Consider the following 17,367-nt stretch of genomic DNA (forward strand, 5'->3'; position numbering starts at 1 on the left):
TGATGATAAACTCGATGATTAACACAATGCTTTGTGCTAAAAACGAGCTGTAAAATACACAAGAAAGACATGGCTCTGATGCACACGGAGATAAAGTATATTTGGTTAGTCTATGACATTCAGAGGTTGAGCTACGGCCTTCTGCAGGTTGAGGACACCAACAATATTGACTTTGTTTGGGAAGTATTTAGTAATCTAATACAATCACAATGTGACTGTTGCTATCAATTGAGATATTCAAGTTATGTAAAAGAGAATATGTTTTTAAGCCCAGGCAGCTTTTAGGGACGCACTTGTATCTTTTACTTTTGGGTTAAGCCACGGACGAGTAGCCAGCTTCAAATTCTTCATCGGACTCAGGCCTCATGTCTGGGCTGGATTCATGATGACGTCTCATATTTAATTATTTACTTGCAGCGACAGTTTTGTTGCAAACAAGACACTGGCTTGGCATCGGAGAAGTATGGTAAGATGAATATCACTTAATAGGGTATTAATAGAGACATTGACATTTTTATCTTATTGTCATTTAATTAATTAGCCCACTAGCCAGATGTGTTCAATGTGTAGTGTAGGCCTAAGAATTGGGCTGCGAGTCTTTGCTAGCCTTTGCTGTTCTGGCCCGCAGACTAGCTACAAGCTCAGGAAGAAATTTGCTGGAGGCCAAACCTAGTTGCCAAACCCTGTTGCATATCGTAAATTCAATCACCCCCTTCACGATCTTCATCATCATTCAGATCGTTCAAAAATGTGTGGATACAGCTAAACTTGAAGAACTCATGGTTCTCTGTGGTATTCTCTGTGAAGTGACGTTATGTTGTTGCTTGCTAGTGCGGTATGCTGAAGAAACAATATACTGTACAATGTAACAACAATTGCTCGCAAACGGCACAGGTGTGAGATTTGTTTCACTATAGAAGCACTGGTCCTCTTAAATTGTAATTCCAGGTTGCACAAAAATATTTCAGGGCATATGACTGTCTGCTCTGCCATTGTTCTCCTTCACAAAAGGGATATACAGTGCCTTGCGAAAGTATTCGGCCCCCTTGAACTTTGCGACCTTTTGCCACATTTCAGGCTTCAAACATAAAGATATAAAACTGTATTTTTTTGTGAAGAATCAACAACAAGTGGGACACAATCATGAAGTGGAACGACATTTATTGGATATTTCAAACTTTTTTAACAAATCAAAAACTGAAAAATTGGGCGTGCAAAATTATTCAGCCCCTTTACTTTCAGTGCAGCAAACTCTCTCCAGAAGTTCAGTGAGGATCTCTGAATGATCCAATGTTGACCTAAATGACTAATGATGATAAATACAATCCACCTGTGTGTAATCAAGTCTCCGTATAAATGCACCTGCACTGTGATAGTCTCAGAGGTCCGTTAAAAGCGCAGAGAGCATCATGAAGAACAAGGAACACACCAGGCAGGTCCGAGATACTGTTGTGAAGAAGTTTAAAGCCGGATTTGGATACAAAAAGATTTCCCAAGCTTTAAACATCCCAAGGAGCACTGTGCAAGCGATAATATTGAAATGGAAGGAGTATCAGACCACTGCAAATCTACCAAGACCTGGCCGTCCCTCTAAACTTTCAGCTCATACAAGATGAAGACTGATCAGAGATGCAGCCAAGAGGCCCATGATCACTCTGGATGAACTGCAGAGATTTACAGCTGAGGTGGGAGACTCTGTCCATAGGACAACAATCAGTCGTATATTGCACAAATCTGGCCTTTAGGGAAGAGTGGCAAGAAGAAAGCCATTTCTTAAAAATATCCATAAAAAGTGTGGTTTAAAGTTTGCCACAAGCCACCTGGGAGACACACCAAACATGTGGAAGAAGGTGCTCTGGTCAGATGAAACCAAAATTGAACTTTTTGGCAACAATGCAAAACGTTATGTTTGGCGTAAAAGCAACACAGCTGAACACACCATCCCCACTGTCAAACATGGTGGTGGCAGCATCATGGTTTGGGCCTGCTTTTCTTCAGCAGGGACAGGGAAGATGGTTAAAATTGATGGGAAGATGGATGGAGCCAAATACAGGAGTATTAACTTAAGGGGGCCGAATAATTTTGTACGCCCAATTTTTCAGTTTTTGATTTGTTAAAAAAGTTTGAAATATCCAATAAATGTCGTTCCACTTCATGATTGTGTCCCACTTGTTGTTGATTCTTCACAAAAAAATACAGTTTTATATCTTTATGTTTGAAGCCTGAAATGTGGCAAAAGGTCGCAAAGTTCAAGGGGGCCGAATACTTTCGCAAGGCACTGTATATAGCCAATTCAAAACATAACTAGCCGTACTACAAGCTATAGTTAACTTTTTAGCTATAAGCATTAACGTTGTAGACTCGTTGTCGTCTTTTCACCGGCACTGTTGCGAAATACTGTACGATTCAAAATTTGGACACACCTACTCATTCCCAGTGGCGGAAGAAGTACCGAATTGTCATACTTGAGTAAAAGTTAAGATATCTTAATAGAAAATGACTCAAGTAAAAGTGAAAGTACCCCATTAAAATACTACTTGAGTAAAAGTCTAAAAGTATTTGGTTTTAAATATACTTAAGTATCAAAAGTAAATGTATAAATCATTTCAAATTCCTTATATTAAGCTAGTAATTAATATTTTCGGATAGCCAGGGGCACACTTCAACACTCAGACATAATTTACAAACTAAGAAGTTGTGCTTCGTGAGTCTTTGAATCCACCAGATCAGAGGCAGTAGGGATTACCAGTGATGTTCTCCTTATTAGTACATGAATTGGACCGTTTTCCTGTCCTGCTAAGCATTTAAAATATAAAGAGTACTTTTGTGTGTCAGGAAAAATGTATAGAGTAAAAAGTACGTTATTGTCTTTAGAAATCTAGTGAAGTAAAAGTAAAAGTTGCTAAAAAATAAAGTAAAGTACAGATACCCCACTGCTCATTCCAGGGTCTTTCTTTATTTTGACTATTTTCTACATTTTAGAAAAATAGTGAAGATATCAAAACTATGAAATAACACATATGGAATCATGTAGTAACCATAAAAGTGTTAAACAAATCCAAATATATTTCCTATTTGAGATTCTTCAAAGTAGCCACCCTTTGCCTTGATGACAGGTTTACACACTCTTGGCATTCTTTTAACCAACTTCACCTGGAAGGAGTGCCTATGATGAAAATTGCTCTTATGAGGACCGCCACAGGAAAGGAAGACCCAGAGAGTTACCTCTGCTGCAGAGGATAAGTTCATTAGAGTTACCAGCCTCAAAAACTGTAGCCCAAATAAATGCTTCACAGAGTTCAAGTAACAGACACATCTCAAATCAAATCAAATCAAATTTTATTTGTCACATACACATGGTTAGCAGATGTTAATGCGAGTGTAGCGAAATGCTTGTGCTTCTAGTTCCGACAATGCAGTAATAACCAACAAGTAATCTAGCTAACAATTCCAAAACTACTACCTTATAGACACAAGTGTAAGGGGATAAGAATATGTACATAAAGATATATGAATGAGTGATGGTACAGAGCGGCATAGGCAAGATACAGTAGATGGTATTGAGTGCAGTATATACATATGAGATGAGTATGTAAACAAAGTGGCATAGTTAAAGTGGCTAGTGATACATGTATTACATAAAGATGCAGTAGATGATAGAGTACAGTATATACATATACATATGAGATGAATAATGTAGGGTATGTAAACATTATATTAGGTAGCATCGTTTAAAGTGGCTAGTGATATATTTTACATCATTTCCCATCAATTCCCATTATTAAAGTGGCTGGAGTTGAGTCAGTGTGTTGGCAGCAGCCACTCAATGTTAGTGGTGGCTGTTTAACAGTCTGATGGCCTTGAGATAGAAGCTGTTTTTCAGTCTCTCGGTCCCAGCTTTGATGCACCTGTACTGACCTCGCCTTCTGGATGATAGCGGGGTGAACAGGCAGTGGCTCGGGTGGTTGTTGTCCTTGATGTTCTTTATGGCCTTCCTGTGACATCGGGTGGTGTAGGTGTCCTGGAGGGCAGGTAGTTTGCCCCCGGTGATGTGTTGTGCAGACCTCACTACCCTCTGGAGAGCCTTACGGTTGTGGGCGGAGCAGTTGCCGTACCAGGCAGTGATACAGCCCGACAGGATGCTCTCGATTGTGCATCTGTAGAAGTTTGTGAGTGCTTTTGGTGACAAGCCGAATTTCTTCAGCCTCCTGAGGTTGAAGAGGCGAAAAAAACAAAAAAACTGCATAGTTTCCTAGGAACGCGAAGCGAGGCGGCCATCTCTGTCGGCGCCGGAACAATTCAGGCCAACATCAACTGTTCAGAGGAGACTGCGAGAATCAGGCCTTCATGGTCGAATTGCTGCAAAGAACCACTACTAAAGGACACCAATAATAAGAAGAGACTTGCTTGGGCCAAGAAACACAATTAATGGACATTAGACTGGTGGAAATCTGTCCTTTGGTCGGATGATTCCAAATGGAGATTTTTGGTTCCAACCGCCGTGTCTTCGTGAGAAGCAGAGTAGGTGAACGGATGATCACCTCATGTGTGATTCCCACCATGAAGCATGGAGGAGGATGTGTGATGGTGTGGGGGTGCTTTGCTGGTGACACTGTCAGTGATTTTTTTTAAATTCAAGGCACCCTTAACCCTTAGCCATCCCATCTGTTTTTCAACAGTACAATGACCCAACACACCTCCAGGCTGTGTAAGAGCTATTTGACCAAGAAGGAGAGTGGTGGAGGGCTGCATCAGATGACCTGGCCTCCACAATCACCCGACTTCAACCCAATTGAGATGGTTTGGGGTGAGTTGGACCGCAGAGGAAGGAAAAGCAGCCAACACGTGCTGAGCATATGTGGGAACTCCTTCAAGACTGTTGGAAAAGCATTCCAGGTGAAGCTGGTTGAGAGAATGAAAGATTGTGCAAATCTGTCATCACAGCAAAGGGTGGCTACTTTGAAGAATCCAAAATATATTTTGATTGGTTTAACACTTTTTTGGTTACTACATGATTCCCTATGTGTAATTTCATAGTTTTGATGTCTTCACTATTATTTAAAAAATTTGGTAAATTACTAAAAACTAAGAAAAACCCTGGAATGAGTAGGTGTGTCCAAACTTTTGACTGGTACTGTATATATATTTTTTGGTTTTAGCAAAACAGGCAAGGCTCAAAATAGGTGGGGCTCTGCCCCTGCCCTGAATGACGGGTCGCCACTGCTCCTGCACCTCTCATCCCAAGTCAAGCACTGATATGACAGTTGCTTCTCTTTACATTTCTTGCTTTGTCCGAACCTATCATTGAATCAAGGCGATTTGTCGCGCTATGCAGAGACGTCCCAAGGATCCCGGATAGCATGGACGATGCAGATGGGTCGCCACTAGTTGCCACAAGTCATGAATCCCCCCTATTTCTACAATTTATTTTCTTAAATCTAGCCCTAACCTTAGCGTTAACCTTAACCATACTGCTAACATTTGCCTAACCCTAACATTAAATTATTACATTTTGACTTTGTGGTTGTGGTAACTAGTGGAAACCATGCAGATGTTGATCTTTTCCGAGGCGCAGGTTGCTCAGCAACCCTCCTGGACTTGCCCGGACAGGCCTGCCCATCCCCCGGCTACAGCCAGCGTGAGAAACTTGCTAGCAAAAGTTTGTGCAATGAGACAAAAAAAAATCTGAACTCTGACCCACTAAACATCTTCGCTAGAGTCATGATAGTGTTATTATACAAAGCAAGTGAACTTCAAAACGTGGTGTAGTTTTATTGGGATTTGCAGCTGTTTGTAAGTAATGAATCTACTAGCTTCTGAAATAACTTACTTTAATATAGACCACATGGAAAATTAATAAATCAGATTTTCAATATGAATAAAGACTTGTTAAAGTGCCAAAAATCTGCATTTTGACATGTCCCTCATGTTTCTCTGACTTCTATAAGAGTTTCAACGTAATTTCTGAAGATTATTATTTATTTCACGTGATTAATTTTGCTTTGTCCCTCATTTTAAGGCCAACGCTGTTAAGTGAACTGAACTCTCGTTTTAATATGGCGATACTATTCCCCCCCCCCAAAAAAATTTAAACATTGAACATCTAGTAGTCAAATCATAGTGTAAAAGCAGGTGAGTTGGATCTTCTGGTGTTTTGTGGTGGAAAACTGAGACGGATGACAATAACACGTTAACCCTGTTTCCTATAGATACGTAGATAGGCTAGAAATGTTTTAGCAATTACATTTTTTTGTGAAACTTGCATTCAATTGCCCCTCCCTGTTGCACACAGCAAGCTTCCATTCTCCCTGTCACAAGAGTTATGGCTAATTTAAGATGAACTTAAACCCTGTTACGTCAACCCTGTTAATTGGCACTTACTTTATACATTTTTCTTTATTACTTTATAAAATGTTCTATAACAGAATGCGATAGGTGAAAGTTTTGTATTTGCAAATTACACTACCCAAAAGGCAGTCAACTGTTGGAATGACCCAGCTGTTGGATACAACCCTCCTCCAATCGGGCCCGGGCTCAAACAGTATTTGTTTATATAAAAGATTCTTATTAAGCCGTGGTTAAACAAGCTTGTCTGGCGCAGTGGAACCAATGGAATTGGAAGTCCCAAAAACCCCAACCATCTGGAACTCCAGACAGGCTCAATCAAATGTTCAAAGTATAAAGCAAAACAAATATTATTTGAACCCAGATCTGCTTCAAATAGCTTTGTCAATACAAATGTCTCAAGCTATCTGAAACAAAAGACATGTGCCAGACTAGTGTTGTCATAAACATGGTCTCTGTTGTGTAGTTCCTGATGCTGCACCCACTGATGTTGGAGGAGGGGGCGGCAGCAGATCAGAGTTGGTTGTTACATGGGAGGTAAGTCGTCATTTGTTCCAGTCTCCTCTAATTTATTTATCCTAATTTAATAAGGCAAGTAAGAACAAATTCTTATTTTCAATGATGGCCTAGGAACAGTGAATTAACTGTGGCAGAATGACAGATTTTTACCTTGTCAGCTCAGGGATTTGATCTTGCAACCTTTTGGTTACTAGTCCAACGCTCTAACCACTAGGCTACCTGCCGCCCCGCTAAAGGGAAACTGTTGTCCTTACTTGTATATCATTTAATAAGGTGCTTATTATTTTACATTAAATCAGTTAGTTGGCTTGTGAGTGTTGTAAATCCAGAGCTGTTGAAATGTGGCTCCGGAGCAGCGGTTGTAATTCCTTAGTTGAGGCGCCCGTATAAGCCCTTGGCAAACAAATGCAGAACATGCCACCTGACAGATGAATTGTTTTCAATTCATGATACTTTGAATGATTAAAAGGGTACAATTCAATCAAATCAGAACCTTGGAAATCCCACACTGTTGCAAAACTGCAGTACTGCAAAGTTACATCAGATAAAATGTTTAGGCATCATAAGTGCCAAACAAATAATGTAATGATGATATAAGCTAAATACATTAAGAATTCTACTCTTCACCTATTATTGAAAATATTTAATTTCAAGAACTGTGGGAATAACGTTCCATTAAAAAGGCTGCAGGGAAATATATAATGCGCCCAATAGTTTTAATATCTGCTTTTCTTGCTCATTTCAATTATAGTCAGGTAGCAAGAAAACAAATTTGAAGGTCATGGTTGTGAGATTGGATGTGATGGTGTCTGGCGTGATGACTCGCTGAATGTGTGTTTTGTATGTGTTTTAATATCACTATAGTTGTGTTTCACTCCCAGCCTGTTCCCGAGGAACTGCAGAACGGTGAGAGCTTCGGTTACATTATCGCGTTCCGTGGCCTCGGTGAGATGACCTGGACCCACGTCGCCACCTCTGCTCCAGGGGCATCCCGCTATGTGTACCGGAACGACAGCATCGCTCCCTTCTCACCCTTCCACGTGAAGGTGGGAGCCTATAACAGCAAAGGGCAGGGCCCGTTCAGTCCTGTGGTCACCATCTACTCTGCAGAGGAAGGTGAGAGATAAACCATGTATACTCCAACAGTTCCAAAAAAATGTCCTTTCCTTGCTTCATTGGTTTCCACAACCACTTATTTGAAAGGGTATGATAGGATTTATTTTATGTTTGACTCTATTAAAGCACAAGGCGAGACCCAAATGCACACATTGGAGGCCAGATGGTTGGAGTCTTACAATTATTATTAATCCAAAAGGGTAGGCAAGAGAATGGTCGTGGACAGGCAAAAAGGTCAAAACCAGATCAGAGTCCAGGAGGTACAGAGTGGCAGGCTTGTTGTCAAGGCAGGCAGAATGGTCAGGCAGGCGGGTACAAAGTCCAGAAACGGGCAAGGGTCAAAACCGGGAGGACGAGAAAAAGGAGAATGCAAAAAGCAGGAGAACGGGAAAAACACTGGTTGACTTGGAGATGTAAAAGACGAACTGGCACAGAGAGACGGGAAACACAGGGATAAATACGCTGGGGAAAACAAGCGACACCTGGAGCGGGGGGGAGACAATAACGAGGGCAGGTGAAACTGATCAAGGTGTGACAGTACCCCCCCCCCCCGTCTAGGGACGCCACCTGGTGTCCTACTGGTTGACTGGGGTGTCGGCGGTGGAAGTTTGTGATGAGGGCTGGATCCAGGATGTCTCTAGCGGGAACCCTGCACCTCTCCTCCGGGCCCTAACCCTCACAGTTAACCAGGTACCTGAAACCCCTGCCCCATGGTCGAACACCCAGGAGACGTTTTACTGTGTAGGCCGGATGGCCATCAATGACACGGGGAGGGGGGTGGGCCTAGGGACAGAAGACAAAGAACAGTGAGACACAGGCTTAATCTTAGACATATGGAAGGTAGGGTGAATACAGAGGGTACGGGGTAACACAAGACGGACAGCAGTGGAACTCAGGACTCTGGAGATGGGAAAAGGACCAATGAAACAAGGGGACTGTTTGTGGCACTCTACCCGAAGGGGCAGGTCCCGTGTGGACAGCCATACCCTCTGCCCAATGCGGTAGCGGGGAGCTGGGGTCTGGCGATGATCTGCTTGTCGACGATACCTGGAGTTGGTCTTGAGAATAGCCGCCATGGCTCTTCTCCAGGTACATTGACAGCGGTGGACAAACATCTGGGCCGAGGGTACGCTGACCTCCTGCTCTTGTTCAGGGAAGAGTGGAGGCTGATTCCCCTTTTGAGTGCTCCATTGGGTGAGTCCTGTGGCAGAACTGGGAAGACTGTCCTGGGCATACTCCACCCAGAAAAGTTGACGGCTCCAGGTAGTGGGGTTGGTTGAGACCAGGCACCTTAAGGTGGTCTCCAGGTCTTGATTGGCTCGCTCCGACTGACCGTTAATTTGGGGATGGAATCTGGATGACAGGCTGGCCGACAACCCAATAAGGTTGCAGAATGCCTTCCATAACTGAGACGAGAACTGAGGAACCCGATCGGAGACCATGTCTACTGGGAGTCCATGGATCCGGAAGACATGCTGCACCATAAGCTGGGCCGTCTCCTTGGCAGAAGGTAGTTTGGCGAGAGGGAGGAAATGGGCTGCCTTGGAGAACCGGTCGACTACCTTCAGAATGACAGTGTTTCCATCAGACGACGGGAGCCCAGTGATAAAGTCCAGAGATATATGAGACCAGGGACGATGAGGAACCGGTAGTGGCTGCAGGAGGCCAGAAGGAGCTTGCGTTGGAGTCTTGTTTTGAGCACACACAGTGCATGTGGTAGTGAAGGCAGAGACATCAGGGACCATTGTGGGCCACCAGAAACATTGTCGAATGAAGGCTAGTGTACGACGGGACCCTGGATTACATGTCAGCCTGGAGGAATGAGCCCATTCCAGGACCCGGGACCAGACTGGACTAGGGACAAACAGCCGCTTAGCCGGGACCCCTTCAGGTCCAGGCTAGGAGCGTTGTGCCTTACGGACCAGGTTCTCAATACCCCAATCCACAGTGGCAGCAAGGCATGAGGTAGGGAGAATGGTTTCAGAGGTTCAGGGTGTGGCAGAGGAACTGTGTAGGCGGGAGAGGGCGTCAGGCTTCACATTCTTTGACCCTGGGCGGTCGGAGATGGTGAAGTTATATCTGTTGAACAGGAGGGCCCACCGGGGGCCTGAAGTTGAGGCGATTGGCTGTACAGAGATATTCCAGGTTGTTATGATCGGTCCAGACCAGGAATGGCTGTTCTGCTCATTCCAGCCAGTGCCTTCACACTTCCAATGCCATCTTCACCGCCAGTTGTTCTCGGTTGCCAACATCGTAGTTCCTCTTAGCAGGATTGAAATGATGGGACAGGAAAGCACAGGGATGAAGCTTCTGGTGCTGGGCAGATCGGTGAAACAGAATGGCACCCACTCCAACATCCAAAGCATCCACTTCAACCACAAATTGACGCGAGGGGTCCTGATGGATGAGGATGGGTGCTGTTGTGAACCGATGCTTCAGGTCCACAAAGGCTTTGTCGACAACTGGAGACCATTTGAACGGTACCTTGGGAGAGGTGAGTGCCGAGAGGGGGGCCTGCAGTGTGCTGTAGTCCCGAAACCGTTGCAACTGCACCCTGGACGTTGGTTGAGGCCAATCCACCACTGCTTTCACCTTTCCAAGATCCATCTGAACATCGCCCTCAGCAATGACATCCCAGAAAGGTGATAGTAGAGCAGTGGAACAATTCTCGCCTTTCACGAACAGTTGGTTCTCCAGGAGGCGCTGAAGGACCCGTCTGACATGAAGAACATGTTCTTGTGTAGATCGGGAAAAACCAGGATGTCGTCAAGGTACACGAACACAAAACGGTTTAGCATGTCCCGAAGCACATCATTGACCAAAGCCTGTAAGACAGCGGGGGCATTGGTGAGTCCAAATGGCATGACTTGGTATTCATAATGTCCTCTGGCTGTGTTGATGTCCACTCATCCCCCTCGCATATCCGAACCAAGTGGTAGGCATTTCAAAGGTCCAACTTAGTGAATATGATGGCCCCCTGGAGAGGTTCAAATGCCAAGGAGAGGTAAGGGGTAAAGATTCTTGACAGTAATGTCATTAGTCTTGTCCTTCTTCTCCACAAAGAAAAACCCTGCGCCGGCAGGAGATGCAGACAGACGGACGGCCCCAGTGGACAGAGACTCCTCTATGTACTCCTCCATAGCTTTGGTTTCTGGTCCAGACAGAGAATACAAAATCAACCCCACGGTGGTGTAGTGCCTGGGAGAAGATCAATGGCACAATCATAAGGAGGGTGCGGGGGAAGGGAAGTAGCATGTGCCTTACTGAACACTTCCAGGAGGTCATGGTATTCTGTGGGGATAGCAGACATCCACAGTCTTGCTAACATCCTGAGGAAGATGACTTGAGGAAGGCTGTGCTGCTTGAAGGCAGTGGGAATGGTAAAATGGGTTCCAACCCAGGATGGAGCTTGTGGTCCAATCAATCATCGGATTGGGCTTTTGAAGCCAGGAAAATCTCAAAACCACCGGAACATGGGGAGAGGTAATGAGGAGGAACTGAATTGTCTCACTGTGGTTACAAGAACTAGTAATTGAACGGGCACAGTAGTATAGGTGACTTCCCCTATAGAGCGGCCGTCCAGTGCCCTAGCATCCATGGGCACAGAGAGAGGCTGAGTGGGAATACCAAGCTACGAAGCTATCGTGGCATCTATAAGACATTCATCAGCCCCAGAGTCAATGAGCACTCGGAGAGACTTAGATTGGTCTCCCAACAGCACAAGAGCAAAAAGGGGTGTGCGGGTGATAGGAATTAGGGAACTCCCAGTCTGACTCACCATAGTACTGGTACCCACTAGAGACAAGGGTTTCCTAATAGGACAGGTATAAAATGTCCTGCCCCTCCACAGTACAGACAATGGTTATTATTCATCCTCTGTGAGCGCTCCCAAACTGATAGCCTAGTTCTTCCCAACTGCATAGGCTCAGGAGTATCCAACTCACCCGTCGTAGATTCACGTGAGAGCTCGGGTGGCTTCGATTCCTCTCGGAAGAGCTGCCTTCAGAAACTTCCGGATTCCATAGGAGGTGAACGCGCCATATCAGGTGCACGAGTGTGCCCGAGACCAGACCTCCTCTCACTCTTGCGTTCCCTTAGGCGTCCATCAATTTTAATGGTTAAGGCGATAAGGGAGTCAAGATCCAACAGCAGTTCCCAAGCAGCTAGCTCATCCTTAACCTCCTCAGATAATCCGTGCAGAAAAGTATCAAAAAGAGACTCCGGATTCCAGGCACTCTCGGCGGCCAACGCGCGAAAATCCACCGTGTAGTCTGCCACACTACGGGAGTTTTGACGCAAGTCAAGCAATTTGCTGGCTGCCTTTCTCCCAGATACCGGAGACTCAAAAACTTCTCACCTCTGCAATGAATTCCTCCAAATACCCGCAAATGGCAGATTGTTGTTCCCAAACTGCCGAAGCCCAGGAGAGCGCCCTTCCTGACATTAGTGTAATTATATACGCTATCTCTGATCGGTCTGAAGAAAACGAAGATGGCTATAGCTCAAAAATAAGCGAGCACTGAGAAAGAAAACCCCGGCAGGCACCAGGATTCCCCGAATATCGCTCTGGAGGAGGTAAACAGGGTACACGGGGAGTCGGGATAGGCTATACCAACTCAACACAGATAGGGGGAAAAAATTACTGGGTGGTTGTTGTTTTTTTGGTTGAGGTGGCAGACAGTCTGAGCCAACGCCATGATTTGCTCCATAATAGCCTTAAACCCATGGTTGTGGCATTCCGTCAAGGAACTCAGCCCTTCCAAAAGGCCCTGTAGCAACTCCTGATGTCTCCCAATGGTGGCTCCCTGTAGGGAGACAGCGTGGTGGAGCTGGTCCAAGTCTGCTGGGTCTGTCATGGCCAGTTCGTACTATCATGACACAAGGCGAGACCCAAATGCAGACACAGGAGGCAGATGGTTGGAGTCTTACAATGATTATTAATCCAAAGGGGTAGGCAAGAGAATGGTCGTGGACAGGCAAAAGGTCAAAACCAGATCACAGTCCATGAGGTACAGAGTGGCAGACAGGCTCGGGGTCAAGGCAGGCAGAATGGTCAGGCAGGCGGGTACAAAGTCCAGAAACAGGCAAGGGTCAAAACCGGGAGGATGAGAAAAAGGAGAATGCAAAAAGCAGGAGAATGGGAAAAACACTGGTTGACTTGGAAACGTACAGGACGAACAGGCACAGAGAGACAGGAAACACAGTGATAAATACATTGTGGGAAAGAAGCGACACCTGGAGGGGATGGAGACAATAACGAGGACAGGTGAAACTGACCAGGGTGTGACAGACTGTTGAACGGTGTGTCCAAAATGGCACTCTATTCCCTATATAGTGCACTACTTTTGACCTGAGCCATAGGGTGCTATTTCAGACACAACCCCAGTTCACATATTGAAAGAATGCATTGTTGTGTTAGGGAGGTGCACATTATGATAACATACTCAAATGTAACTATAAATCAATCAAAACAAAGGGTACCCCACTTTATTTGGATAGCCCCCTAAACATGGTCTACAAATGCTCAAAATATCAACAAACTATCAACTGCAACTCTGTTAATTTGAAATACAACAACATGCAATAATTAGAGCTAGAGTTAGGGTTAGTGGATAGCTAGTTTAGTTTGTTGAATATCTATAAACCATCTATAGGGGACTATCTTAACTGTCCAGTGTTTCCAAATTTCTATGAAATATATTGATATATAATTATATAATTATTTTAAATATGAGTGAAATAGTTTTCCATCCAACAAAATGGGAATTAAGTAGGTTAAAAAGCAACTTTTCTGTGTTGGAAGGGTGTGGGCATATACCAGTCATAAAAAATATGAATTTGAGTAGACAGCTGATTGGCCAGCTCATCCTCTTCAGGAAGATGACATCATCATTTACGAGGAAATGGCAAAAAAAAAAATTAAATGTCTGTTTGAGATACGAGTTTGAAGTGGGATTTGTGAAGTGTTTTTTTAATCCAATTTATGATTTGGCCACAAATACAAGTATAGGATGAATCAACAACATTATTTGGGTATGAATTAACATAATATTAACTTTTAAAAATGAGATTTTCACTGGACAGTTACTTTAAATAAAGTACCAAAGTTAATATACTCAGCAAAAAAAGAAACATCCCCTTTTCAGGACCCTGTCTTTCAAAGATAATTCGGAAAAATCCAAATAACTTCACAGATCTTCATTGTAAAGGGTTTAAACACTGTTTCCCATGCTTGTTCAATGAACCATAAACAAAAAATGAACATGCACCCGTGGAACGGTCGTTAAGACACCTTCAGCTTACAGACGGTAGGCAATTAAGGTCACAGTTATGAAAACGTAGGACACTAAAGAGACCTTTCTACTGACTCTGAAAAACACCAAAAGAAAGATGCCCAGGGTCCCTGCTCATCTGCGTGAACGTGCCTTAGGCATGCTGCAAGGAGGTGTGAGGACTGCAGATGTGGCCAGGGCAATAAATTGCGATGTCCTTACTGTGAGACGCCTAAGACAGCGCTACTGGGGGAGAGGACGGACAGCTGATCGTCCTCGCAGTGGCAGACCACGTGTAATAACACCTGCACAGGATCGGTACATCCGAACATGACACCTGCGGGACAGGTGCAGGATGGCGGCAACAACAACTGCCCAAGTTACACCAGGAATGCACAATCGCTCCATCAGTGCTCAGACTGTCCGCAATAGGCTGAGAGAGGCTGGACTGAGGGCTTATAGGCCGGTTGTAAGGCAGGTCATCACCAGACATTCCCGGCAACAACGTCGCCTATAGGCACATACCCACCATCGCTGGACCAGACAGAATTGGCAAAAAGTGCTCTTCACTGTCGAGTCGCGGTTTTGTCTCACCAGGGGTGATGGTCGGAATCACGTTTATCGTCGAAGAAATGAGCGTTACACTGAGGCCTGTACTCTGGAGCGGGATCAATTTGGAGGTGGAGGGTCCGTCATGGTCTGGGGCGGTGTCACAGCATCATCAGACTGAGCCTGTTGTCATTACAGGCAATCTCAATGCTGTGCGTTACAGGGAAGACATCCTCCTCCCTTATGTGGTACCCTTCCTGCAGGCTCATCCTAACATGACACTGCAGCATGACGGGCTGTTGGTGGTAGGTGCATCCAATTCAGCTGCCCTGCGTGCCGGGTAGGTAAACTTGCCATTTAATGTGTCTGAAGGTAGGCCTGGAGCGGAAATCAAGTGCATTATGCCACCGCTGGCCAATCAGATTGCTCAGGTGACCGAGTCTGCAGTAACCTAGCAGGCATAAAAGAAAACTATGGCAAATGTAATACTGTGAGATTCCTAACGTTTAAAACCATGAGAGAGACTGTCAATGAATACAGCAAAGAGCTGCTGTTTTTGAGTGAGTTCATGTTTATGTTCTTACTCAGCACTGTCAACACTTTGTATTTAACACTTTTATAACCCATAAAATGCACGTTCTTCCTATTTCCCCTCAGCTACAACAAGCAGTGCAGCAGTAATGAATGAATAGGAAAGTGTATATAGGCCTGCGTTGTTGTTATTATTAGCGGCTTGGGTCTTTTGTAATATCAAGGAATATTTTACTTTCTCTGTTCATAGCAGTAACAACATGGATTTGTGCAGTGCGACCCGAGTTTCACCATCAGCTGGAAGACGGTGTCCCTTTTTGGTCAGTGTCAGTGGAGGAAAGGGAGAGCGGAGGGATGTTGAGAGATGTCCCTCACTCTGCTGCTCTTTCCCTCCGCTGAGACTGACCATCAGATGCAGGCACCATCAGCCCAGTAAAATAAAAAGCTAATTATTTAAATGTGTGCTCACTCAGCTGTGCCTCACAAGTAATACAACAATGGATATATTACCGGTGTGATCATATAGCCTACCTCAAATTTTGAAATATAATTTTAAAAGAATGTCCCGAACAACAATGCATTGGCAGGCAAATTCATGCAAAGCCAGTATGCTGTTTTAATGTATTGAGCCTATAGCTTACTGCACAAACCTCATTGCAACAGTACTGTTTTTAATTGGTTATTGTTGCATAGGCTTACATTTTTTAAGTCATGTTAATAAAAAGCGGTAGATCTCAGCATGCATTTTCACTCAGAATGTGATCTTGACTCAGAAAAGGGTGGTGACCACTGCAATAAACTGAAGGATCATAAATGTTTGTTTGAAAGGGGTTGTATTAGTCTGTAGAGTCGTTTGCCTTGGTTGTTTTTCAATAATGGGTGAAACTCTCCTCGGTTGTTTCTTTTCAGAGCCGAGTGGTATGCCAGGGGGAGTTTGGGCCAGAAGTGTTTCCGCCTCAGAAATTGAAGTGAATTGGCAGGCTCTATCCTTTACTCCTGAAAGAGTTCTCGGCTACGAGGTATATTTCCTGTTTTAAATGTAAATGAAACAGCGAGTTTGTGCAACACAATTACAATGCCTGTCGTCACCCACAGTGTACCTCAAAGCCTCAACTTCAAAACGTCATGTTTCCATGGTAACGGCTGATTTAATTGGATGACTTGTGTGGTAAATTATACAGGCCTTCACAGCAGCATCCCGAGAGCACTTTGGCCCTTTTAAAGAATACAAAGCAAAATGCTGATCTACCTGCTTTTTTACTTCCTGTCACCTGTACTCAACACCACAAACACATAATACAGACTGTGTTTTTGGGCCAGAAACACCAAACCAGGGCTGCCAACTTTTGAAGATAGGAAATCTCACTCCAAGCTACCATAAATCCACCCAAAAGCAAATTTTCTGCAATTCTGTATATTTTCACACAGCTTTGGCCATGACCAGGGTGGAATACATTTTAAAAAAATCAGGATTCGTTTTAAAATTGAATACACACTCAAATCTAAAAACGACTTGGATTTAAGTTACTTTAAGATTATTTGTACATGAAATTTGGAGACTGCCAACTGGTGGAAAATGCTAACATTAACGGTTGGTGGCCGTGGCTAACCATAGGATGGATTGCAGTCTCCCCTTGTTCATAAGAAATAAACAAGTTAAAATGTAATTAAATTGGTGAACTAGCCCTTTAAAATAGGAATGTAGAAATTCCTGCATAGAGGAAGCTCCCCAAGAAGGTTGGCCACCCCTGATCTATGTCTTCCAAATACTGGGGATTTGAACATGTGACATTTGATTTCTACAAATTACCCCACATTCAAAAAGATCTAATGAATATCAATCTTCAGGTGGTTGAGGCTGATTTTCAAAACCTTTCTATCATCTTTCTGTACATAGGCAACATGTTTTGCATCCATACCTACCACATCTGTCTAGCAGCTTGTGCACAATACTAAAATGACAAAACAGGATATTTGGGACAAGGGGCATTTCAATATAACCTATTCTCATTTTATGACGTAACCTATATTCAGC

The 17,367-nt window shown here is 44.0% G+C and overlaps 1 protein-coding gene across 1 annotated transcript in view; it reads left to right on the forward strand.

Moving 5' to 3' along the window:
- The window catches only part of cntn3a.2 (contactin 3a, tandem duplicate 2), a 75,929-nt gene that overhangs the window by 46,553 nt on the left and 12,009 nt on the right, over nt 1-17,367 (forward strand). The window contains exons 17-19 of the mRNA XM_021616097.2: nt 6,812-6,882; nt 7,746-7,980; nt 16,242-16,351. Coding sequence (XP_021471772.2) covers nt 6,812-6,882; nt 7,746-7,980; nt 16,242-16,351 — 416 coding nt within the window. The remainder of the gene's footprint in view (nt 1-6,811; nt 6,883-7,745; nt 7,981-16,241; nt 16,352-17,367) is intronic.

The sequence above is a fragment of the Oncorhynchus mykiss genome, chromosome 9, assembly GCF_013265735.2.
Source record: "Oncorhynchus mykiss isolate Arlee chromosome 9, USDA_OmykA_1.1, whole genome shotgun sequence".
Taxonomy (NCBI): domain Eukaryota; kingdom Metazoa; phylum Chordata; class Actinopteri; order Salmoniformes; family Salmonidae; genus Oncorhynchus; species Oncorhynchus mykiss.